The sequence below is a fragment of the Somniosus microcephalus genome, chromosome 9, assembly GCF_052327205.1.
Source record: "Somniosus microcephalus isolate GS21.2 chromosome 9, FLI_Smic_1.0, whole genome shotgun sequence".
NCBI lineage: Eukaryota > Metazoa > Chordata > Chondrichthyes > Squaliformes > Somniosidae > Somniosus > Somniosus microcephalus.
This window is the reverse complement of record NC_140995.1, coordinates 142,810,154-142,836,641: the sequence shown is the minus strand read 5'-3', so window position 1 is coordinate 142,836,641 and position 26,488 is coordinate 142,810,154. Positions and strand designations below refer to the sequence as shown.

The following is a 26,488-nucleotide window of genomic DNA, read 5'->3' as shown; positions in this document are numbered from 1 at the left end:
CCGCGCGGCCCGGCAGCGGCTTCCCGTTTCCATGGCAGCGTGACGTCAGGAGTAAGTGACGTCTCCTCCAGGAAACGGCGCGCGAAACTCTCAAACCGGCGGCAAAAGACACCCGGGGAAACCATAGTAACAAAACAGGCAGGGAGAGAGAAAGAGAAGGCCAGAGGGACACAGTGTGCGGGGTAGAGGACTGCTGAATTCATCCTCTGTTCAACATGACCCAGTCTATAGTAGTGCAAGGTAAGCACTTGAACTACCTTAATGTAGGACTTTTAGGTGTCTGAACTTTTGTAAAAGGGGCATTTTTTTATTGCCATTTGCTCTAGTTGCCTTATTCAATGTTGCCTGGGTCAGTGGAGTGACATTGGGACATGATCCCAATGTCACTGCAACAACATACCTCTACAAGTGCCCTTTTCCTGGGTGTAGGCTACTACTAAAACAGGGCAGATGACCCAGCAACTAAAAATGTATTAATTAACGTATTCAACTTAATGGTAGGGACAGATGATATTTATCCCAGAGTGTTGAGAGACACACAAAATGAGGAAATTTGCGAGGCACTGGCAATTATTATGAAGGAATTTATGGCCTGGAATTTGCGGTTGGAATGACGGCAAAAATGTCAGCAACTTCTGGCGTGTGCACGTGCGCAGTTAAATGCGGAAATCCAGAAGTGCTGCCAGTGGTTCCCCACTCCTCCACAGGGTGGGCTGTTGAAGTCCTCGCAGAAGGAAATTTTACAAATCACTTGAATTTCTAAAAACCCCTGAAAAAGTTAAGCCTTGTTGAATGAGCAAGTAATTGAGTTTTTAATTGTGTAATAATTCATAATTACTGCTGAATAACCTCTCTAGCCTTGAAAAACTGTTATATTTGTGGAATGTCAATTTTCTCCATTAAGATACAAATTCCATCAGATTTTTAAAATTATACATTAAAAAAAAAAGTTTTTATGTTTTAACTTCTACCTTAATCCCATGTGTATGTCCCAATCTTTATTTTGCTCTCTGTAAATTGATTAACAAGTGACAGATAATCAGTGCTTTTTACTTCCTGGTTTGCTGTCTTCAATGTGATTGGCTGCTTAGCCTGCTTGATGACATCACTGTTTTGCTGTTACATTTTGGTGTTACATTTTTTGCGAACAGGGATCTTATGTTTTCACTCTTCTTTTTAGTTGGCCAATGTGGCAATCAGGTTGGTTGCAGATTTTGGGACTTGGTTTTACGGGAACATGCAAATGTGAATAAGGTAAATAAGCAGGAATACTTGTGATTTACTAAGTGGGGAGTTTGGATCGTGTTCTGTCACGTGCAAATGTGCATCACTTCGGTGAGGTGTTAGAGGACACTTGGAGCCCATGGGACTGTACTTCATCATGAGATGATGACTTCAGGAGAGGAGGGAGAAAATATTAGCAAATAATACTGTATATTCAAAGTACAGATAAGGCTTAGAAATGTTTTGTTATTAGTTCTTTACCTACCAACTGCATTGCATGGACTGGTGATTTTTTTTAAAGTGCTCACATCCATTCATTAGAACTTTGATGTGTACAATGCAGGCTAAAACTAATAGTCAGATTTATTTGCAAGTAAGATAATCATGCAAAAGCAGAAAAAACAGTAGAAACTAACAGTGCAAATATTTTTTTTTTTTAAACAGATTGAATCTATCCTTAAGAATTTAAATATATTCTTCAGACTTGTTCCTTATACAGTTCAATGAACTGCAAGATTTTGAGTACACCTATTCTTGTAGACTTCATGTGATGGGAGAGATTGATGATTCTGTCTGATGCATACCGTTACACTGATTTTTGATCAAAATTGTATTGAATTATAAATGCTGACTGCATAAAATATTTACAGCTATACGGCAGTCTTGAAATTTTTTCTATACAAGTCTACCTTTTATAATCTCAATCACATCAGAAAAAGAGGAATGGACAGGTAGAGGATGGTGAAGTTTGGCAATGATCGCACATTTGATTTGGCTAAGTTACCATGGTAAGAAAAAAGTCAGAAATGTATATGGAAAAGTGATCACAGAAACAAAAAGGGAAGGATGATTTTTTTTTAAACTAACTTTTTTTCAAATAACACAAGCATGCATGTGCATCGGGTGCCCAAATTCGATCCTGAAGGCAGAGGGAAAAGTGAGTCTGTAGGAATCTACGGATTCCTATCTAAATCACTGAGGTCGAGTCAGTTCAGTAAATTAACCGAATTTAATTAAACTGATGAACAAAACAAAATATGCAGGAGAAATCACAAACAGGTCTGTACAGTAGCTAGTTCCACGAGGACTGAACTTAGAACCGCCCACCTCTGACGTCATGACATCGTCACGTTTCCCGCCACTCGGGGCACCACGTGACCAACGTGATGACGTCATCGCGTTATTTCAGGGCTTTTACAGAAAGCTTGTTTACTCTCAGCAAACGGACCTAGGTGCTGTAACATTGCTTTAAAGACAGTTATTCACTTGTACAGGAGTTCCTTGGTGGTTTTACCACAAGTCCCCGATTTGGAAAGAAGTACAGTAGTAGTGTAGGAATGTGGAATACCATAAAATCAAATGTATGGGTAACTTTCTTGATTTATGGAGAATTTTTCATTTTTATGGGTTTATCTTGCATGAATGTTATTGCAGTCTTTGAAATGGTTGCTATCTGTGGCAACTCTGCTGATCTGTGAATCAGTACACTTAAGTTGCTTATTTGACCGCAAGAAAAAAATGATAGTTAATTTTTCTGCTACAGACAGACTTAATGGGCTAGATTTTGATACTGGAGGCGGGCTCAGCAGGCCAAATAAATGCCACCCGGCAACAGGTGACGTCACAGATTGACATTTCATCTGTCAAGAGCTTTTGACAGATGAAATATCAGCGTTTGACAGCTCTTTGAAACACTGACAAAACACTAAGTTAATTCCTTCCTCTCAGGCTGATTTAGAGATCTCTCCAGAACAGAAAGCTGAATGCTGCAACTTTTGACAGCTCGCGGCCATTCTGCTTTCTGTGCCGGTGAGATGAGGGACACCCGAGACCTGAAGGAAGGAAGGCTGTAAAGGTAAATAAAACTTCTTTAAACACATTACACACACCAAACACACTTACCTCTGCACTCATGCACCCATCACCCACCTGAACACCGGACATCTCGACCCCTCCAAGCCCTTCAGCCCGACGGTCCGCCTCGCTAACTTGGCATAGTTTGGCGTCGTCGGGAATCCCACATTTCAGGAATAAAAATAGGGATTAGGCTAAAAACTGCCTGTTAACTACCTGTTAACAGGCAGTTAATTGGCACTAATTCCCTTCCTGCCTCGAGGAGGCGGCTCCCAGCACAGGTCGGGTATCCGCCTCCTTTGAAACTGGCATGGGGGCGGGATGGGATAGGTTCGTGCCCCCCGATTTCGGGATTTTAACCCCCCACACGCCTCCAATCCTGCCTCCACGGCCCATTGAAAATCCTGCCCAATGTGTGATGTTTGATTCACAGGCTTTTAATTTCATATGGTTTTGCTTTTTCAAGTGGCACGTACAGGATACTGTACATGGTTTCAAAACTGTAAAAGTCAATATTTCAATGCTTAGTACTGAAAATTTGCAGGGATTTGAATTTAGGACTGGAAAAGATGCACAGTTCTGCAGTGAAGGCCACGAGCAGCATAAAGCAGCCAGGTGTGTCATGGCTTTGAGTCCCAACATGGCATGTTGCTAATTAGTAAAATAAAACAGTGACTTGCTCCACTCCCCTTTAAGAGTTTTGAACAAAATAAGCAGCATATTCTTCCTGATGTCGCTATCTCTATCTTGGTGCAAATACTAATTTATCTATCAAGGTTCGTTTACTGTTTCCACTACTTAGAAGAAGGAGTTGGTTAGATTTTATAATCGATGAGTTTGACTTTGCTGCCAGTATCATTGTGAAAGGGTCTATGACTACTTTTTAAAATAATTTTGTTGCATATGGGCTACTTAGTTTCAATAATAAAGTTTGTGGAGAAAATTGATTAATTCTGTGTTTATTTTTAGAAAGGGATCTATGATGAAGCACTCAGTAGCTTCTTTAGAAATGTGGATACAAGGTAAGCAATATAATTTTGTATGGAGCTCTTAAAATTGAAAATATTGCAAAGTCCACAACATTTTGTTGCCTTGGTGATTGATTGACAATGAACTTCAAATGGTATCGACAAATGGTGTAGTAAAAAGATAATCACAAATGCTGGAAATTAAACCGTTTTTCAGGCAGTGAAAAGGAGTAGCTCTGCAGTTTTGCTATTGTGATGTAATTTTTTTAGAATGATTTATTATCCCAAAAACAATTGCCTGTTTTTATGGATCCATTATTTTACAGATCTACTGATGGAGATGGTATAAATCTTCCCAAAGGAATAATTCGATCTCTCAAAGCTCGGGTAAATTCTTTGCATACATAATAGGGTACAATTATAACAGTAATGTAACTTAGCAGTGAAGTAATAATTGCCTATTACACAATAAGCATTTCTTGATGTAGAACTAATTTTATGCAGGAATACTTCCACAATCAGGAGAAGGATGGAATGAACAAACAGTTGTGAACATTCTGCTGATGATTCTGTTTAGTATTGGTATTAGTTTTTGTTTGGCAATTTAAATTTTACCTCATCCATTTGTCATGGTTTAATGTCATCTAAATTTAATTTTTTTTATCTATTCGGATCATAGTTGGATCTGAGTGAATTGCTATGTGGAAATGGAATTTCCTGCAAGTATTTTTTTTTGTCTTCTAGGCAGTACTCATTGATATGGAAGAAGGTGTTGTTAATGAATTACTTCAGGGCCCACTGAGAGAAGTTTTTGACAGTAAACAACTTATTACAGATGTATCTGGTTCTGGTAACAATTGGTAAGAAAACACATACATAATGTAAGAAAAGCTCAAAGATGAGTAAAGGCTATTGGACTCATCAAAGCTCATCCCTCTATTCTGTAATTCAACCAGCGTAGCATCTAACTACATTTTGCATGCTTCTAATGTTTTTGACTATACTATTTACCTGGTAAACCCTTTGGGCTGGATTTTAACTCGGGTGTGGGCTGTTGTCGTGTTATCCGAATTTTGTGTTTCCCACACAAATCTAAATGGATGTGGGAGATTGATGCAATTTTAACTCAATTGGCCAATTGAGTTAAATGTGTGGGAAGCCTTTGCAAAGGGGTTTTTCATGACTGAACGTCCCCTCCGATGACGTCATCATTGCTGCTGCATTTAAGGTCCACAGGAAGCCTTGCTTCTTCTGCAGGCTTCCAAGCTTCCTCCATTTGGTGTCAGAGGGACCTGCAGGAAAGATGACAAGCAGGAGAGCAAGATCAGCTCCTCGCTTTGACGAGGCGGCACATGCAGGCATTAGTCGATGGGGCTAGGTCCAACAGGGAGGTGCTGTTCCCTTCATCAGGGAGGAAGAGGCCTCCCACTCAGACCAAGGCTGTGTGGATGCAGGTGGCAGAGGAGGTCAACTCCTTGGGAGTCACCCGCAGAACCTGGATACAGTGCAGGAAAAGATTTCATGACCTTCAGCGCACTGGAAAAGTGAGTATGAATTTCCCATCACCCTCAATCTGATCCCCATTGCCTTTCCTCACCAGCACTCAGCTTTAGCAATCTCTTCCTCCACATCCCACTTGACACTGACATCCATGCACCCTTACCCATTCCCTCTCTCTCTATGCTCACATTCACATAACTATTCGACCATGCAGCCCTCACACTCCCTATCACTCTGATGCTTTGAACACAACTGACAACACACAAGGAGGGCCCTTGGTCTTGCAACCTCACTCCATCTTTGTCTCCTTCTAAGTATCTATGCTATGCAATCTCTACACTCCTTCATTCTCACTCAACCTCCACTTGTCTCCCTCATTGCAGGAAAAGAGAGCTCACAACAAAAGAGAGCAAGCCAGGACAGGAGGAGGGACAGCCTCATTAGCCCACCTGACACCCCTGGGAGGAGACCGTCCTGGAAATCATGGGCATTGAGGATGATTCGCGCGTGGGGGATGGACAGACGGGTGCAACACAGCAAGCTGGTGACAGAAAAGTTTCCCATCTCTCTCTTTGACATTGCATGAGTCGGTGATAATGATTGTGAAGCTGTAACAGATGGACTTATGAGCATCTGCAAAAAGCTATGTGCATGTAGCCTTTGCATCACATCTCTGATTCTTTCCTTTACTCCCCCACAGGACCATCACAAGCATCCGTCCCCCCTAGCCAGGAAGAAGAGGCTGAGCAGCCAGACTCCTCAGAGGAAGCTGCAACCTCTGAGGGCGCAGCGTCACCAGAATTCAGCGCACCCAGCACCAGCGCAGACACTCACTCCTCGGTGGGACCTTCGGGACATGGAGTGGTGTTGTCACCTGGTGTATCACAGCTCACAAGTGAGCATCAGCAGATTGTGGAGACGGGGACAGCAGTGGAGAGTCCTAGTTGGAGGGCGCAGGACTCTGCCAGCTGGGCTCAGCAGCATGTCGGCCCTATGCCTCTGGGTCCATCCATAAGATCAGAGGTGATGGAACTCCAGGCACAGATGCAGGAGTCTGTGGCAGGTTTTGTCTCTAGGGTCGCTGCGAGTGTGGAGTGAATGGAGGAGTCCATAACGAACATGAGCAGAGCCTTTGTGGAGTCATTGGCGCATGAACGCATCACCACGGAAAGGATGGCTACCTCCGTGGAAACGATTGCTACCTCCGTGGTAAGGCTGGCTACTGTACAGGAGAGGATGGCTATGGTAGAGGAGAGGAGGGCTACGGCCATGGAGGAGCTTAGTCGCCAGGGTATGGAAAACATGGTCATTGTTCAGAATAAAATGACATCTCTTGAGGAGCGATGGGCATCTATTGAAGAGAGAAACCAGACCTTCATGGAAGTCCTTCTGAGTAGGACTGCCATTGCAAATACGGGTCCCCATGGCCCCCCTGATGTGCAGCAAGGTGCTCTCCAGTCACTTGGAAGCGCTGAGGGGGACCTGACCCATGAGAGGGAGGTTGGTGGCAGACCTCAAGGAAGTGGGGGCTCCTCTCCAAGCGCTCACACTTCCATGCCACTGCAGAGCCCTCGGTCAGAGCCCCACCGGAGTCCACACCCAAGTGAGATAGACGTCTCAACCCCTGCACAGCCGCAGGAGCAGCAGACTTTTGACGTGCCTTCACAGGCTCGCAATCCCAGAGGAAGCCCGCCAAAGGTGTCGAGACAGGAGCAGCAGGAAAGTGAGCAAGGGGCCTCCACATCTGCTGAAGCCACAGGGGAAGCACTACATTGGAGCACGTGCAAGAGGAAGATAAAGCACAAGTAGTCACAAGGGTAGTCACTTGGGTAGAATTTTGTGTTTAGTGTAAAAATGCCATCACGTCGTAATTGTATATAAAAATTCTGATGGCAAATGTTGCAGTTGTGGCGTCTGTCATTTCGCTATTGGGACTTCCACATTCAGGCCTTGGGAATACTTGCAACTGTCAGTATGGTGTTCGGAGTGCTAGGAATCCTCTGTTTCTTGGCCATTGTCAATGCTCTGGTAAGAAACTGCGAGGCAAAAGTGTTTGATTGACTAGGCTAAGCAAATCTGGCCAGGATGAGTGTGTTCCTTGCATCCCGGGCATCAATGTTCTTGCGTAATGCTGCCGCTGGTTGATGGGCCTCTGCAGGATGTTCGTTTTCGCGCCCCCCCCCCCCTCCTCCTCCTCCTCCTCCTCCTCCTCATCTGAGGAGGATATGTGAGGAGCCACTTGGTCCTCAGGAATCTGCAAGCCACAACGCTGTGCCATGTTGTGAAGTACACAGCAAACCACGACGATTCTGGAGACCCTGGCTGCTGAGTACTGCAGGCTCCACCTGTTCTATCCAGGCATCTGAAGTGCATCTTCAGCAAACCGATGGTTTGCTCGATTATAGCTCTGGTGGACACGTGGCTGGAGTTGTAGCTCTCCTGAGCTTCGTTGGATGGTCTCCTCAACGGCGTCATCAGCCACGTCTTTAGGGGATAGCCCTTGTCTCCAAGCAGCCATCCGTTAAGTTGGTCTGGCGGACTGAATAGCGGAGGCACACTAGACTGGCGCAGTATGAAGGAGTCATGGCAACTGCCAGGGTACATGGCACAAACATGCAAAATTTCCTTCTTGTGGTCACACACCAGCTGAACGTTAAGGGAGTGGAAGCCCTTGCGGTTGACAAAAGTACCTGGATTGCGATGGGGTGCCTTAAGGGCCACATGTGTGCAGTCAACGACACCCTGCACCCTTGGAAAGTCTGCCAGATGAGCTAATCCAACCGTGACACTTGCTCGATCCTTGGTGAAATGGATGTGATTGTGCGCGAGGGTAAAGAGGGCATCGGTTACCTGTGTGATGCAAGTATGTGCGGCCACCTGGGAGATGCCGCTGATGTCTGCTGCTTATCCCTGGAATGAGCCTGAGGCAAAAAAGTTGAGTGCGGTGGTGACTTTGACGGCCACTGATAATGCTTGCCCACCTGATCCTCTGGGCAGCAGGTCTTGCTGTAGCATTGCGCAGATGTCAGTCACTACCTCTCGCGAAAGTCGGAGCCGCCTTTGGCACTGCTGCTCAGACATGTTGAGATAGGTGACCCTGTGTCTGTAGACCCTGTTTGGGGGGTATCTCCTGCGCCGACGAGTTTCCAGGCGCTGGCCCCTTCTGGCCTGTGCAGCTTCAGGTGGGTGAGCAGCAGCCTGGCGCTCCTGCTGCTGCTGCTGTTGTTCCTGGTTATGCTGGTGCCGCAGCTGGTACTCAAGCTCCTCTAATGCCCAGATGGGAAGGAAATAAATGGCTCCCATGCCTCTGGTATATGTCTCCGTTGAGGAAGCGCTGAGTGAAGGTGGCGAGAGGGGTTTCCCAGGAGGCCACACTGGAGATGGGTGTGTGGTTCCAATCTTGCACAGGTATGGTTAAGCCTTCTAACAGTTGCCCCAGGCCTGAGACCACTAAGTCCTGCCACCTGCAAATGATGGCTGATCAAATCTCCTCTTTAATGGTTGACCTGCAGTTGATAGTCAGCAATCCAATAGTGATCCCGCCAGGTTTCACATTCGTGTTTCCCATCAGGCGTATTTTACGTGGGAAAAGGGTTAAATTTGCAAGGGCCTGTTAAAATAGGATTATAGAGGTCATTTAGTGGTTATTAAGACCAGTCCCGCCTGTTGGATGCGGGACGGAGTCGGGACCATCAGACACGCCTGAGTTAAAATTGCTCGGAGTCGGGAACCAGGCGGGGTGGATCCCGCCCGCCAGTTTCTGCGATTTTAACCCCCCGCACGCCTCCAAGCCCGACTCCACGGCTCAATAAAAATTGAGCCCTTTGAGTTAGGATTTTTTTGTTGAATATCTCTAAATTTAGTTTTTACTTATCTAAATTTAGCTATGTCTGTCCTCTTGGCCTGACCTAGCATGAAATAATATTCTGGGTTTGTTTTATTATCTGTATAATGTAATGTTTTATATACTTTAACAAGCCCCCCCCCATATTCTTCTCTCTAGACTTTATCCTTGTCTAATCTTTTCTCGTAGCTCGTTTTTAAACACTAAATCATTCTTGTTGCTTTTCTCTACATCCTCTCTAATGCATGTACATCCCTTTTGAGGTATGATGACCAAAATTATACAAAGTAATTCTAAATGTGGTGTGAGCCGTACGTTATAAAGCCTCAACATAACATCTATAAGCTTTTCTGACTATATATGCCAAAAAATTATTTGCTTTTTATAATTGCTTCTCACATTGTCTCAGCGTTGAAACTGACCAGTCCACTGTTGCTCCCTGATCTGTCAAAGCCGACCAATGCTAATTCTATTTATTTTACATTTGTGTTTAGGTAGCAAAAAGATGGGGCTGTATTTTATGATTTTGAGAGAGTACATCCAGACAATGTATTATTTGATTACTTATTTTCCCTTTGTCTTTGAACTTTTTCAAAATGTTTATTTTTATCAGGAGGTGTTTCAATGACAGAGAAAACAAACTGCTAACAGCAGCGCAGTATTACAGATTGTTATCTTTTTGTTACAAACATTTTTCTTGTATTTAATGTTGACTTCAACATTTAATGGTCAGATATTTAATAAACAGTTTTGCAGTTGGTGGTGAGCAAAGTACAGTTTGTGTGCCATTCCGCGGGGGATGTGTATGATGGGGAACGGGACTCAGATGGTGCTGACAATAAGGGAGGCAGCAGAGACTTCACAAGGAAACCTATGCAATGTATTTGCTCTTCATAGATGACAAAAATAATGTCAAAGATTACAGATTTGCAATCTTCTTAAAACATCTGGGAGTCTAAATTAATTTTAAGGTATTGGTCTAGGAACAGTATGAATTGGATTAATCATCTTAACTTAAGTCACTGATCCAGATAGTCACAAGAAAAAATTATAGTGACTATCTAAGCCACTGCATTTCTTTTTTTTTTTGCATTCATTTGCCCTTTTGTGATTTCCTTTTCTATTGTCTTGTACTTGTCTCCTTTTCTAAAAGAAAACTTTCTTGGCATTCATTTTCACCAAAGTGAAAGCCTCCGTTCTTGTTTGCTAGCAGCAGGAATTACAGCAATTACTACTATGTAGCACTGTAACAAACCTCTGCAAAGATCGTTTAGTTGTATTTGAAGCTGCTTAGAATCAATACATCACAGGGTTGAAAGCTGTCACAATTTGATGTACGCAAACCTCTCTATTTGTTTGCCTTGTACATTTCTGTCACTTAAGAGGGTGACACCGTACTTTGGTGCTCCAGCATATTGTGACACTGAGTGATTAGACATGAGTTTATACTTAGGATTTTCCTTTTGATGAGTTTATATGCAGCAGAGATTTGGGAATGGGTTTTAAATTATATTTACTGTTACAAATACATATATATTTTTCATATGATCAGCTCTGGTAGTTATGTGGAAAAAAGTGAAGATGAGCAGTAAAATTCAGCAGTAAATTAAAAAATTTCAAGCAGCAAAATAGGAACCATAAAATGAAACTATCACACTTTAAATATATAGTGTACCTTTGTTAAATTCAGAAAATGCTTAATCTAACAATACTGTGCATATGTTTAACGACCTATTTGTACCATTAAAAGTTGTAGTTTTTAATCTTGCTCCTGTGCAACTATAATGTGCAGAGTAAACCAGGAAAGTTCACATTATGTGATAAGCAGGTAGCAAGAATTTGTGTGCGTGCATGTTCCAACAGACTTCTGCGTAAAGACATTTCTCCTAAATTCTCTCCGCACTCTTGGTGACAACTTTAAATTGATAAATCCTCATAACTATAGTTTACCATCCCTCGCATTATCCTGGTCAATCTACACTCTTGCCCTTTCTGTAATGGGGTGTCCAAAACAGCGCAAAGTACTCTAACTGGTGTAATCAATGTTTTGTACAAATCTTTCATTATTGCCTTAATCTTGCACTGTGCTGAATACCCTTATTTATAAAACTCAAAATGCTTTTTCACGGTATTTTCTACCTGCATGTGGCACTTTTTAGGGAATTATGTATATGAACTCCTAAGTCTCATTGTTTATCCCCACTCTTCAGTGTCTTTCCATTGAGTTTATAACTCCCATTCCTTGTTCTACCTCACACCTATCCAGATTGCAAGCATGTAACTGGATATCAGTACAACATTAAAAACTGTCAAACAAGACTTGATTAAAAGAAATTCTTTTCCCACTGAACAATGGATAATTGTAACAGACCCCCAGTTAAAATATAAGAACTGTTAGGAATGTAAAGCTTTGAAGTTTGTCCCTCTAGTTAATACTTCAGATAGAGCTGGGTAGGAATAGGGTTGATAGCCGTAAAGATAATTACAGATCAGAAGTAATTATGTGCATTACTGTATATTGATTCCTGAATTGCTAGGAACATGGAAACATCACGCCAGAAAGGCAACTGGCAAATGATGTGTACTGTAGGATTTACAGTTAAATAGAAATTCTGGATGTTGCTTGATTTATCTTTGGGATGTGCCTTTGAATTCTCTGGGCACAGTGATGAAGTTCATGCAACATTTTCAAAAATAATTTCAAATTGAAGTCTGACAAACTTAGAAAACAGTTATGTTTTACTGATGTGTACAATTCTGGCAGCTCATGTAGACATTCTGAAACCTTTTTCTTTTCACAGGGCAGTGGGATACAAACAATATGGTTGTCAGTACCGAGACCAAATTCTAGATGTACTCCGAAATACAGCTGAACACTGTGATTCTTTGCAGTGTTTTTTTTTAATTCACTCAATGGGTGGAGGTGAGTAACATCTCTTTACAAAGCCTTTGCCAGCAAACTGCCTATTCCAATTTTTAATTGATTATAGACTAGAACTAAATTACTAATTTTTTAACTGTCTGAACTTACTAAAGAAAGCAAGTGGCTCGAGGTAAAATTATTATGCTCTGACTATATAGGTGAATGAGTGTTTTTACCTACTACAACAAATATAAGCATCTAATGGGAGCATAGAAACAAGAGTAAGCCATTCAGTTAGATCATGGCTAATCTGTACCTCTAACTTCATTTACCCGCCTTTGCTCCATATCCCATGATACCCTTTCCCAACAAAAATCTATCAATCTCCGTCTTTGAAATATTAATTGATGCAGCATCCACAGCCTTTTGGGGGAGCAAGTTCCAGATTTCCACTACCCTTTGCGTGGAAAAAATGTTTCTTGATTTCACTCCTGAATGGCCAAGCTCTAATTTTAAGATTGTGCCCTCTTGCTCTGGATTTGCCACCAGAGGAAATAGTTTCTCTGTATCTATCCTATCAAATCCCTTTATCATTTTAAATATCGTGATTATATCACCCCTCGACTTTCTAAACTCAAGGGAATACAAACCAAGTGTAGGCAACCTGTCCTCGTAATTTAACTCTTTAAGCCTGGTGAATCTGCACTGTACTCCATCCAAGGCCAATATATCTTTCCTGAGGTGCAGTGTCCAAAACTGAACGAATACTCCAGATGTGGACCCACCATGGTTCTGTACAACTGAAGCATCACTTCCTCAATTTTGAATTTCAACCCATTGAGATAAAAGCCAACATTCCTCTAGCCTTTTTGATTACTTTTTGTACCAGTGCACTAGCTTTTAGTGAGTTGTGAAGGTGTTGACGATGGTTTGGAGTTCGACCTCCGAGTGAGCGCAGACGCAAGCATCGTCTGCATACTGTAATTCGACGACAGAGGATGGGACGACCTTGGATCTGGACTGGAGGCGACCGAGGTTGAACAGTTTCCCGTTTGTTCTGTAAATTAGCTCCACTCCAGCGGGCAGCTTACTGAGGGTGAGATGGAGCATTGCAGCAAGGAAGATCGAGAAGAGCGTTGGTGCGATGACACAGCCTTGCTTGACCCCAGTTCGAACGTGAATTGGGTCTGTGGTGGAACCGTTGGTCAGGATCACGGCTTGCATGTCGTTGTGAAGCAGGCGGAGGATGGTGACAAACTTTTGAGGGCAGCCGAATTTAAGGAGGACACTCCATAATCCCTCACGGTTGACAGTGTCGAAGGCCTTTGTGAGATCAAAGAAGACCATGTACAGCGGTTGGTGCTGTTCCCTGCATTTCTCACCTTCACCGAAGCGTATGAGAGCATGGGCCTTACACTAAACATCCGTAAGGCAAAGGTCCTCTACCAACCTGCCCCCGCCACACAGTACTGCCCCCCCCCGTTTATAAAAATCCACGACAAGGCCTTGGACAACGTGGACCACTTTCCATACCTCGGGAGCCTACTGTCAACAAGGGCAGACGTCGACGACGAAGTCCAACACCGCCTTCAGTGTGCCAGTGCAGCCTTCGGTCGCCTGAGGAAGAGAGTGTTTGAAGACCAGGACCTCAAACCCGGCACTAAGCTCATGGTCTACAGAGCAGCAGTGATACCCGCCCTGCTGTATGCCTCGGAGACATGGACCATGTACAGCAGGCACCTCAAAGCACTGGAGAGGTACCACCAACGCTGCCTCCGCAAGATCCTGCAAATCCATTGGCAGGATAGGCGCACCAACGTCAGTGTTCTCGCTCAGGCCAACATCCCCAGCATCGAAGCTTTGACCACGCTCGATCAGCTCCGATGGACGGGTCACATCGTCCGCATGCCTGATACGAGACTCCCAAAACAAGTGCTCTACTCAGAACTCCAACACGGCAAGAGAGCCCCAGGTGGGCAGAGGAAACACTTCAAGGACACCCTCAAAGCCTCCTTGAAAAAGTGTAACATCCCCACTGACACCTGGGAATCCCTGGCTCAAGACTGCACAAAGTGGAGGAGAAGCATCTGGGAAGGCGCCGAACACCTCGAGTCTCTTCGCCGGGAGCAAGTGGAAGCCAAGCGCAAGGAGCGCATGTCAACCCAAGCACCCCACCCACTCGCCCCTTCAACCACCGTCTGCCCCACCTGTGACAGAGATTTTAGGTCCCGCATTGGACTCATCAGTCACCTGAGAACTCATTTTTAATGTGGAAGCAAGTCATCCTCGGTTCCGAGGAACTGCCTAAGAAGAGTGAGTTGTGTACATGGACACCCAAATCCCTTTGCTTCTCCGCAGCTTCTGATTTGTCTTTCTCAGATCCAAATTGAATGACTTCGCACTGTCCCACATTTAATTGCATCTGCCATATTTTTGCCCACTCAGAGTCTGTCTATGTCCCTTTGTAATTTCCTGCTCCCATCTACACAACTTACATGCCTCCTTAGTGTCAGCTGAAAACATGGATATACAACTCTCTGTTCCTTCATCCAAGTCATTGATATATATATGGTGAAAAGCTGAGGCCCCAGTACAGATCCCTGGGGAGCACCACTTGACACATTCCACTAACCAGAAAATATTATTTTAACCCTACTCTCTTGTCTGCGACCTCCCAACCTGTCTGCAAACATAAGTCAAAGTTAACTATCTATTTGCCTCAATTGAATCTTGGATAATTTGTTTAGTGCAACAGGTGATGCCTGACCTGCTAAGTATTTCCAGCATTTTCTGTTTTAATATTAGTAGCATAAGCTTGTTTTCTAATCTAAATTGAGATATAGAAGTTTTAACATAAATTGTTTTTAGGGACTGGTTCTGGTCTGGGTACCTTTGTGCTGGGCCTTTTAGAGGACGAATTCCCAGAAGTCTACAGATTTGTTAATTCTATCTACCCTTCTGCTGAGGATGACGTTATCACCTCGCCTTATAACAGTGTTCTTGCCATGAAAGAGCTGACTGAGCATGCGGATTGTGTTTTACCTGTTGAAAACCAGGTATGCATAGGAATTTTTCAGGATACATATTTCAACACTAAATATAATTACAAACAACTTAAATTTATATAGTGCCTGACGTAAGAAAACTACTAGGCACTTGGTCTAAGCGTTAAGCAAAGCTTTAATCAACTGTTTTACAACATGGAGGTCTAGTTGTGTCCTTCACTAGTTCCTGTTAAGAATGTCCTGCGCAAGCTGGGCCCGAGTATTTATACTTTCCCTGGACAGCGCCACCCGTAGGCCGCTCAGTATTATTTCATAAGTCTTTCTCTGATTCATGTCAGTGCCTTTAAGGTAAGAAAACATGCCAATGCGCTTCACAGGAGTGTAACTCGGGAAAAATTGACACCGAGCCAAAGAGGGGATATTCGGACAGGTGACTAAAAGCTTGGTCAAAGAGGTAGGTTTTAAGGCGCATCTTAAAGGAGGAGGGAAGCGACAGGTTTAGCGAGAGAATGCCAAAGCTGAGGGCGTAGACAGCTGAAGGCATGGACACCAATGGTAGGGCGAAGGGACTGGGGGATGTATGAGGCCAGAGTTGGAGGAACGCAGAGTTCTTGGAGGGTTGTAGGGCTGGAGAAGGTCACAGAGATGGGAAGGGGCAAGGCCATGGAGGCCTTGAACACAAGAATGAGAACTTTAAATTGGGACATTGGTGAACGAGCCGATGTAGGACAGCACATCGTATCTCACCGGGGTGATCGGTGAGATACGGGCAGCAGAGTTTTGGATGGGCTCAAGTGTATGGAGGGTGAAAGATAGGGGCCGGCCAGGAGAGTATTGGAATAGTCGAGTATGATAATAACAAAAGAATGGATGAGGATTTTAGCACCAGATGGGCTGACGCAGGGGCTGAGAATGGAAATGTTACGGAGGTGGAAGTAGGCGGCCGTTGTGGTGGAGATGATTATGGGGTCACGAGTTCAGCTCAGGGTCATATAGGATGACAAGGTTATGAACAGTCTGGTTCAGCCTGAAGCACTAGCCAGGTTGAGAGATGGAACCAGTGGCGAGGAAGAACAGAGTTTGGGTGGGAGCCGAAGATGATGGCTTTGGTCTTCCCAATGTTTAATTGGAGGAACTCCAGACTGGATGTCAGACAAGCAGGCTGATGACATGGACAATGGAGGGGTCAAGAGAGGTGGTAATGAGGTAGAGCTGGTTATCATCAACATACATGTGGAACTTGACTTCAAATGGTGTCATCAAGGGGCAGCATGTAGATAAGAAATTGGTGGGGGAAAAGGATAGATCCTTGGGTGACTCCAGAGGTAACTGGGTGGGAAGAGAAGCCATTGTAGGAGATTCTCTGCCTACAAATGGATAGATAAGAGTACCAAGCGGGTAGTCCCATTCAGGTGGACAACAGAGTAGAGGCATTGGAGGAAAATGACATGGTGCACCATGTCAAAGACTGCGGAGAGGTAGAGTAGGATGAGGAGGGATAGTACACAGAGGTCACAGTCATAGAGGATGTCATTAGTAATTACCCGTTAATTATATTTACCCCCATTTGAGGAATATATTGTTACTGGGATTCCTCTATTTTCTTCACAACACTTTATTATTGATTTTGATCATTGAGGGTTATATTTGAAAGTTTTTAACTGTATCCAGTAGCAGCCTAGTCTGTGAATGATGCTGTGTGAGCAGTATTGCAAAATATGTTCTCTTTATCATTATCATAGAAATCATTGTGTTATTGTCAGATTTTGCCTTTATTTATGTTTCAGGATGCAAATTGTGGCAAATTGACAGTGTTGCTACAGTTTCTGAGCGCAAAATAGTACAGAAATTAAATCCATATCTCTTGTAGTTATTACAAAACTTGATATGCAAGGCTGAGCTCATATTACAAATGAGGAAGCAGGAAAATGGTAGAAAAATGCAGCCAACAAGTAACCGAATGAGTGGAAGAGAAAAAAGCAAAGAAAAACGTAATTAATGTACAATGATGCAAGGAAAATAATTCAATTTGAAGATAGCATGAGAAAATTAGGTATAACAAAAGGCGAGAACCTCGAAAGTAAATGGGAGCAAGAAAGAATCCAGTCAAAACCTGAATGACTAAAATCCCCATAATTCTTAGTAAAAGGGTCAGATGCTCAGTGTAAACTTCACTTTAGATATTGATGTTGGTGACTAGAATAGAAGACATTCTGTTGGTTTCTAGTCATTAAATCTGACTTTTAGGGAGTTCTGACCCTTTATGTAACTAAATCATTTGTTTGATGCTATTGAAATGACATCAGTTTTGCATTTGATCTTAACTCTCATGTCTCCCAAAAAACTGGCATTGTTGAAAATACTATTTTTCCTTTGTGTGTTCTTAGTAAGCACTTGTGTAAATACAGGCATGAATGTTTTTGAAAACAAATCATAATCTATTAATTATATATTTTGCAATTTATAGTCTGACGGTCTACTAATTTGAGTTAAGTCATATAAATAAAAGTGTGAACATAATTCCATTTTTTTTTTAAAGTACTATCAGATAATTTGAATTAAATGACTTTGAATTAAGATGAGTCGACTGTACCAACCATAATGGAGTGGACCATCTTGGCGAGTAATGGAATTTACAGGATAATTGAAATTTCCTGGCAAGACTCCCCTTCGTTGCTCTGCTTCTACTAGCAAGATCAGATAGAACAGCTGTCCTCGCACCATCAGCTAATCTGTCTGCTCAAAGCAACTGTCTGCAATTCTGAGCATGGTATTGTAGTGGTTATGCTACTGGTAGAGTAAACCAGAGGCCTGGGCTAATAATCCAGACAATGCGAGTTTAAATCCACCGTGGCAGTTTGAGAATTTGAATTCAGTTTAAAAAAAAAAAAAAAAAAAAAAAATCTGAGAATAAAAAGCTGGTATCAGTTTAAAAAAAAAGTGACCATGAAGCTATGAAAGATTGTTGTAAAAACCCAACCGGCAGCCCCAAGCTAACCTCTTTCCCTCCCCGCGATCGGCCGATTTCCCCAACCTCCCCCCGGCCTCCACGATGTCTCCCCCTCCCCTCTGCTGCCCGGCTACGGCCTACCAGCAAAGGCCTTCCTGCCTGACAGCAAACAAGCCTCTTATCTGGCTGGCTCCTGTCCGGGAAACAGAGAAATGTTTTTTTAAATGAGCTCCCGTCGCTAAATTTGGCAGAACCTCCAGGTTACCCACATTTCAAGGTTTCCTGGCCCCTACGATCCTCCCTCGCTTCCTCCACGCCTCCCTGTAAATATTGGGGCCTGTATCTTCATTCATGTGATTAGTTTTTGCATATGGCACTAAATTTTAAAATGTAGATTTCCTAAACTTTATCTTTTTTTCTTAAAACCAGTCCTTGGTTGATATAGTCAATAAAATCAATCGGATGGCCAATTCTGGTAAATTAGCATCTGCAATAAAACTGCAAAGTACACTGATCTCTGGTCAGACTGAAGTCAAACGGCAGGAAAAACCATTTGATGCTATGAACAATATTGTAGCTAACTTGCTGCTCAATTTGACCAGGTGAGTGATCATTTAATATATTAATAATTACAATATTCCTACAATGTATATAAGTCAAGGTCAGTGTGGTCTCCTAGACTAGTTTTGATCACCTAAAGGGGTGAGAGAGGAATTTTCCAGATTTTATCCCCCCAATTGGCCAGGGTTATTTTCTGGTTTATCACCTCTTCCAGGAGATCACATGGTGGGTAGGGAGTGTCTGTTTATGCATCACGACTATAGAACAGGCTGGATGAATCAGTTGGTCTTTTTCGGTCCGCCACTTTCGTATGTTCATATGTGTACGTCAAAGGCAGATGCTTCCATGGGTAAATAGGAGCAAAATAGAGATTTACAAAAGATACATATGGTCAATATAAGAGCACTAATACAGAAGACAATTGAGAAATATAAAAAGTATAGAAGGGAAATGAAAGGGGAGGTTGGTTAGCCGGGTATGTAAGGAGACTTAAAATCAAGATAAAGGGAAATAACCAGGGCTTTTATAAGTAAAAGAATGGTCAAAGAAGGGTGGGACCATTTGCAGATGAAGAGGCCACCTTGTATTTGAGAGTGAGGGAATGACAGAGATACTTAATAAGTATTTTGAAACACATTTTATAAACGAAGGTAAAGATAGGACTTGGGACCACCCAAAGAGGATATAGGAAAGCCAATACTGGAGACAAGGATTCAAAATTATACTGTAATAAGTTATTGAGACTAAAAATATAAAAGTCACCAGGTCCGGATGCCATGCATCCTAGACAAGTGGGCAGACACTCGGGAGTATCCTTAGAAGAATAAAGGGGTAATTTTGAATTTTTTTTGCATAGAAGCTTATTATAACATTGAATGCCTTAGCAATAGTGGCTTTTGAGGCAGAACCTCTATCAATCTAAAAGTGAATTGGATAAGTATTTAAAACAGGAGAATATAAAAAGATACAAGGATAGGGCAGAGAAGTGGGATTAGAGTAGCCATGTTCTGTTGAAGAGCGAGCAGTGGCACAGTGGGTAGAATGGCAGACTTCTGTGCTATAAAGCCTGTGGCCTGCACCACTGCGGGTGCTGTGATGTTGTGCATTATAAAAGTGCCAGTTGCAGGATAGTGAACCTATAATTTCAGATTTTATCCGATGATAGTAGTTGCTACAGTTGTTTGCTCCTGGGTAACAAATAAGGCAGAGAATCGTGACTCTTGTGTTTAAAATATTAAGTGGATTAGCAAGCCAAAGCTGTTTATTAAATATTGTTGGAAAAGGTTGGAGCTGAAGAGAAGATCATGAAATATTCCATTATGATTTACAGCAGATCGTAAAATAGCAAAAGTTTGTTAATTGCTTGAGAAATCTCAAACTGTATTCTGTCATATGTTGTGAAATCAAAATCTATTGTTTTAGAATGTTGTCATTATTTCATGCAATGAATGCTGGAACAGGTGATCTCATTGCAGCCAACTTGTATTCTGTAACTGTGCTTCAAAATTCTCCAGAGAAACTTGGCTCTTAACACAATGGTTATTTAAACAGTCCTGCAAATCTTTTCCTCACTGGTTGATACTTCTGACTAGATCTATCGATTATGACTTTTGAAAATGAAGAATTATGTTTAGTAAGCAGTGTTTATCTAATGCTTTACAAAATCAGTGGGCCTTGAATCTTTTTGTGTGTTTACAAGCATGCTGTGAAATGTAATTGACCCCAATTTTTATATTAAAAAAACCACAGCAATCTGATACATCCCCATTAGGAATTTTACTGACCAAATATTTTCAGCTATCGTTGCATATCAATAGACTTATCTCTCCATGTTCCCTCTACTTATGCTCCTCTCCAGTGCATGTGAGAAATGTAGTTTAGCTTTGGATTTTAGCATTATGAATATAACAGTTTACAAAAAAAAGTTTAAAGCGCCCATACCATTTAATTGTAAAATGAGAATTCCCAGCAGTATTTATATGTAACAGAAACACAGATCTGGCACTTTTGTTTATGTAAGTGAGATTTACTGCTCAGAGATCCAGCTAGTTACTGAGATACTACTGGTTTTGCATATGTAACATGAACAGTAAAATTGACCATTTGAATCAAGATTTACTATATTGCAGTTTGTTTAATTCTGTGTTTGTGTGCTAGTAGTTGACGCGATGGAATAGTTTCTGATGAAGCAGATGTTTTTTTTTCAACAACTGTTTAAAAGCCCAAGTTTGTGTAGATCGTTACTTGTATTAGTTTATTTTCTCTTGTTTTCACTGCAGTTCTGCCAGGTTTGAAGGATCCCTCAATATGGATCTTAATGAGATCACCATGAACCTGGTTCCATTTCCACGGCTTCATTACCTTGTTTCTAGTCTAACTCCTTTATACACCCTGGCTGATGTAAACATCCCTACAAGAAGGTAGGAGTTTCACCAGCAATTTTAAGAAAAATTCATACTACTGCAAAGTCATATGGTTCTGCGTGTTATTGGTATCATGATTGGGGTCATGCAAAAAGTGGTCTTCGGTGTGATGAATAAGACTTGAAGGAGCTACAGAATTTGTGTTGATTTAATTTGCTGTTTAATAACAACTTGTATTTATATAGGAAATACTAGGGAATACTATGTCCAAATATTCCTTAGAGAAGAAAAAATGGATACAAGAAGAGAGGAAAGAGCCAATGGTTGGGTTTGGGGGATGAGGCCAAAAGAGCAGAAGAGAAACGTGTTGAGAAGATTCTTGATAGCATGAATGGAGGAGGGAAGGGAGTTCCAGAGGGGAGGTATGTGATGGCTGAAGGAATAGCTATCAATGCTACAATGTAGAGCGCAGAAGAACAAGCAATAGACCAATGTCAGAGCAAAGACTGTAAGCAGGGTCATAGAGCTGAATGAGGTGACTGAGGTATGGAGGCGTTTGAAGGTTAAAAAAAAAAGGTTTTGAAATTGATACAAAGGAGCCCAAGGAACCAGTAGAGCTTGGCGAGATCTGGGGTGTTAGAAGTATGGAGCTCTGTGTAAGTAAGGACATAAGTAGCAGTATTCGGAATGAATTGTAATTTATGGAAGGAGGGAGGCTAGCTAGGAGAATAGAAATATTGAGTCTTGGGATGGGACTCTTAGAAGCAGTAGCAAAAAGATGGAGGTGGAGGGGGGACAATGTTTCGAATGTAGAAAAAGGCTTCTCAGTGACAGATCTGATGCGAAGAAGAAAATTAAGCTCCAGATCAAGGAACTCAGAAGGTGGCAATTCAGAAGGCTGACTGACTGAAGAGGAAATGCTCATTGGAGCTGACAGGAGTCAAAAATGATGGTTTCAGTTTTGCTTAGAGTTTGATTCATTCGTTCAAAACTTGATGTCAGTTAGAGATTGAAACAAAGGCTTAGAATCAAAAGAGGAGGTGGAAAGGTAAAGTTGTATGTCGTCAGCATACATGTGGAACCTGATTTTGTGCTTCTGGATGATGTCACCAAGAAATAGCTCAGGATTGCTGCTGCTAATTGCTGGACCTGTTGCACTGCCCAGCTTGGATCAGCTAATTCAACACAGATGAGTGTTCAAACTTGTGACTCAGTACCACTCCTGTAGTATATTTACCCGCTGAATCATCAGAGAGGGCTTCATGGTCCCTATTCATAGGATTAACAGATAGAATATGTCTCTGTATTGTAAGGAACCAAAGATCTCTGGAAGCTCTCCCAAAGTTTTATTCTACAAAAGAGTTAGTCCGTAGAGCCCAGCTGTTGGTCCAAAAGAATGGTGCCCATGAAGAGATACAAGCACTTTGAGCTGGGAGGAGACTAGAAGAGATAGGCTTTTGGAATACAGATTCACGATAAAACATATTTACATTTTTTTTAAGGATATTCAGGTTAATAATGCACTTTTTCTTGCCATTGCACAATAGCTGTGTTGAACTAGCAGTACTGATACTGTGCTGCTTTATGTTGCTGCTGATTTATAACCCAGTCCTGCAGGTTTAACACAACTTATAATGTGAGGAAGATGTATTTATATTTATTGGGTTTGACGTGTACTACGTATAGCAAACTATCCCATCATTGTTCATTTCTTCATTTAAACAGATTGGATCAGATGTTCACCGATGCTTTTAGTAAGGATCACCAGTTGATGCATGCAGACCCGAAACGTAACCTGTACCTTGCCTGTGCACTGATGGTCCGGGGAAATGTTCAGATTTCTGATCTTAGAAGAAACATTGAGAGGTTTGAAGGAAGCATGTGTGCACGTGCTAAACCACAGGCTAGAAATTCAGCATTGGCCCGGGGTTGGGGCGCTAACTTTTGCGAAGTTGGAAGTTTAGCGCCAGGCGCTAATCAATCTCGCTGCCCGCTAAATTCAGTCTTAGCGCTCAAAGAATGCAGGGGAGCACTAAATCAAGCGTTAATAGCATATGTGAGTGGTGTTAGGCTCCAAGCGATAAGGAATATGAGGTGTTGTGTAATCGGGAGTGAGCATTGACGAAGGCACCTTCTAGCCATTAAAGGGGTGGGTCACTGGAGTCTGCACACCAGCCCCCAATGATTCGGGGAGTGCAGAACGACGATATGCTGTGGGATGAAATGCTAATTCCTTTGACGTCCCGCAACACTCCAGGACTAAGCAGCCTTTTTTGGCTGCGGCTACATCCTGCGCTCTCTGGCACTCATAACAGAAGTTCCTTGACAGCTGGAGAGCATTCCTTTAAGTAGCGCCCCACCAGCTGGCTGGTTCACGCCTCTGCTCCCAGGCGCTGTCAGCGCGAGGCGGTAAGGCGGGGGGCGCTACTGAAGTTTGCAGATCGGGTGACCAGCGAGCGCTCGCTGACGTCACGATCTGCATGGCGAAAGGTGCCGAGGCACTAGCTGTTATCGCCAGTGCTACGGGGCCGGTGAATTTGCCGTGCTGCGCGGGATTTGACCTGCCTGAACGCTAACTGGGGGTGCTAACATGCCGAATTTCTCCCCCCACATCTTTTGCTGTTCCATTATGTTAAATTAGCATAGCTGTCTTTCATTTGTAAACTTCATACTTAACAAAAAAAATTTTTTAGTCAAATCACTTAATTTTAATAATTGTTAGTTATTCAAAAAAAATTAAGGCAGGATTTGATACTAGATTAGGAATTATATTCATAGAAAAACATATTCTTTCATATTTTCAAAGCTCTGTTATACTATATTTTAAATTAAATTTGTACTTTCTACTAGAGTGCACAAACAGCCATAGGTGATGTTTGAAAAATAAATTATCATACAGATTGCGATTAGCAAAAGTATAAAACTGTATTTTTTATATTTTTTCTTTAAAATGTTGCCAATTTTCTCCCCATCTGAAAGCTTTAACTTGTCGCTGGGTTCCATGGTGATTGAGCACCCTCTGGTACTTTGCACAACCACCCATTATTCGCTTGTGAACCTTGATGGTGAGGATCAGCAGACCATTTGCTGCTGGATGGGCAAAGAGGAACGGCATCAATGCTGAGCACGATCCTGTCTTGCCCAATATTCACTTCAAGCAAGAGTTTCTGGAGAGTAATGATGAGCAGGAGTGCAACCAATTTCCCCCTCCTTAGTCCAGGGGTATTGAGACCAGCCTGTTGCTGTCCCTAAGATTGGCTAATTGAATTCAGACTGGGAATCTAACCTAGGGTCTTCCTGGTTTATATGAATCAATGGGTAAATTTCCTGAGACTCCAGGAAGCTCTTTTTTTCAAAACACATTACCTAAATTAAAGCTTCCAGGTGCAAAACCCAGGTGAACCGTGAGTTAGATACTGCTCTTTTCTCTTAAAGCAGTTTTCAGTTTCAGCTGTTCTTTCCCCATATGAAAAGAACAAACTGAAAACTGCTTTGTTAAAAGAAGAAAATTAAGTTTTGCATGTTATCCATTCTTGTTTTGAAGGAGCAGATTAGCTGTCAGTGATCAGAGCTTTAGTAGATAGTTAATTTAAAAGAATATAAGAAAGAAAAAAGCCTCTTTGAGGAAAGATAGTTGACTATTGACCAAATTCTTAAGATTTCTTGCAATTTTGCTACAATGATTACTTAGTAGTAGCTTTTTATTTCACTATATTTTGCAGCATCATTGCATTTGGACCTCTGTGAAAACTATAGTTACAAATCACATTCTCAATTGAGTGATGAGAGAATAACCTAATGTATTTCTCTACAGGTTGAAACCTTCTCTCCAGTTTGTCTCGTGGAATCAGGAAGGTTGGAAAACAAGTCTCTGTTCAGTACCTCCAGTGGGTCACACTCATTCCTTATTGGCACTAGCCAATAATACCTGTGTTAAATCTACCTTCACAGATCTAAAGGATCGATTTGTAAAACTTTACAAGAAAAAGGTAAATTCATCTAGTGTGTATATATATAAAAATATATAGAGTGAGAGATTGGATCTTGTCCTCTTTTGAGGAGCTCTAATTAGCATTTAAAGCCATTGATTTATAACAGGCAAAACCAAATTTTGCTTCATAAATCCTGTCATTAACAACTTTTTTACACATACAGGTAATTACATTTTTCCAATGCAATTTGACTACATATTGATAGGCTATTGCTATCAATCACAAAATGTTTCAGTCAATTGTTTTATTAATGAGCCATGCTAATTTTGTCATTTCAGGCTCACATTCACCATTACCTCCATGTGGATGGAATGGAGCAAAGCTGTTTCACAGAAGCGAACAATTCTTTGTCATCCCTAATAGAGGAGTACAACCAGTTGGATGCTACTAAAGGGCTAACGGTCATCAATGCACCCCGACTTTCCATTGCAGTGTAAAATATATAGTGAAAGCAAGAACTGTTAAACCAATATTACTCGGTAGTAATTTAATTTTGTATAATATTGAAATAATCAGGTGCACAGGTATAGACATCGAAGGTGTGCAAAAAGTAACATGTTGCTCAAGTCCTGAAAGGTTTGTACAACTTGGTTTGTGCCAGATGTAAAGATATAAAATGTGTCCTGTGCAAGGTTCTGAACAGCGTTCTTCAGTATTTCTGAACGATTCCAATATTTATTTCAAAACATTTGCACTGTTTCTGTGATGAATTGGCGAGTCATCCCACATGGAGCATTAATATGGCAGATAGACCAGGGAAGTCCTAAATTCAATCCCTGGCATGCTTGGTAAGCTTTTCTCACCTGGGACAGTGGTAGAATCACTGAATTGGCCTCAGTGCTTAAAAGATAGGAAGAGAAAAATCAGTCAGTCTACCCTCTTCTGGTTGCTATTGTGTGATCCTTTGTGGAAATTGTGTATCCATGGATGTCACATGAAGAAACAACTGGGATTAGCTGTAATATCTTACATGATTAAGTATTGACATGGTTCCTCATTCTATTGATACTTTGTATGGTTATACATGGAAATTAGCTACTTTAATAATATAACAGAGGGTTGATAATGTACATAGAATTACACCCCAGTATTGGTATCCTCCTTTTGGAAGGGAGAAAATTTGTAAATAGAAAAATAAATACTGCCATTGGGTTACAGTATGTAAGGATATGTTCCTCGCACCCACAGTTCAACATTCTGAAGGTCTCTTAATTCCATTTTAGTGCACTGCAAGGAATTGAACTAACACTTCAAAATATGTTGAATTGTTTGAATTCCAATACTTAAACCCCTTTCCTCAGTGCTATGAAATTGGAACATCTGAGCAAACTTACTTGGATGCAAATAAAATCCTTTCTGGATTC

General features: G+C 41.9%; 1 protein-coding gene across 2 annotated transcripts; it reads left to right on the top strand.

The window, feature by feature from the left end:
* The first annotated feature begins 12 nt into the window (after window positions 1–12).
* On the top strand, window positions 13–26,488 carry tube1 (tubulin, epsilon 1). 2 transcript variants are annotated; one of them, XM_085997346.1, is made up of 13 exons: window positions 223–240; window positions 1,181–1,254; window positions 1,875–2,012; window positions 4,048–4,100; window positions 4,373–4,433; window positions 4,791–4,906; window positions 12,192–12,313; window positions 15,122–15,309; window positions 18,638–18,810; window positions 21,049–21,189; window positions 22,858–22,998; window positions 24,947–25,121; window positions 25,403–26,488. In XM_085997346.1, exons 3-13 carry the CDS (start codon window positions 2,010–2,012, stop codon window positions 25,559–25,561), a joined length of 1,332 nt encoding a protein of 443 aa, XP_085853472.1. In that variant the 5' UTR covers window positions 223–240; window positions 1,181–1,254; window positions 1,875–2,009; the 3' UTR covers window positions 25,562–26,488. The 2 variants fall into 2 exon arrangements, with proteins under 2 accessions (XP_085853471.1, XP_085853472.1); XM_085997345.1 differs by lacking the exon at window positions 1,875–2,012 and having other exon boundaries at window positions 13–240.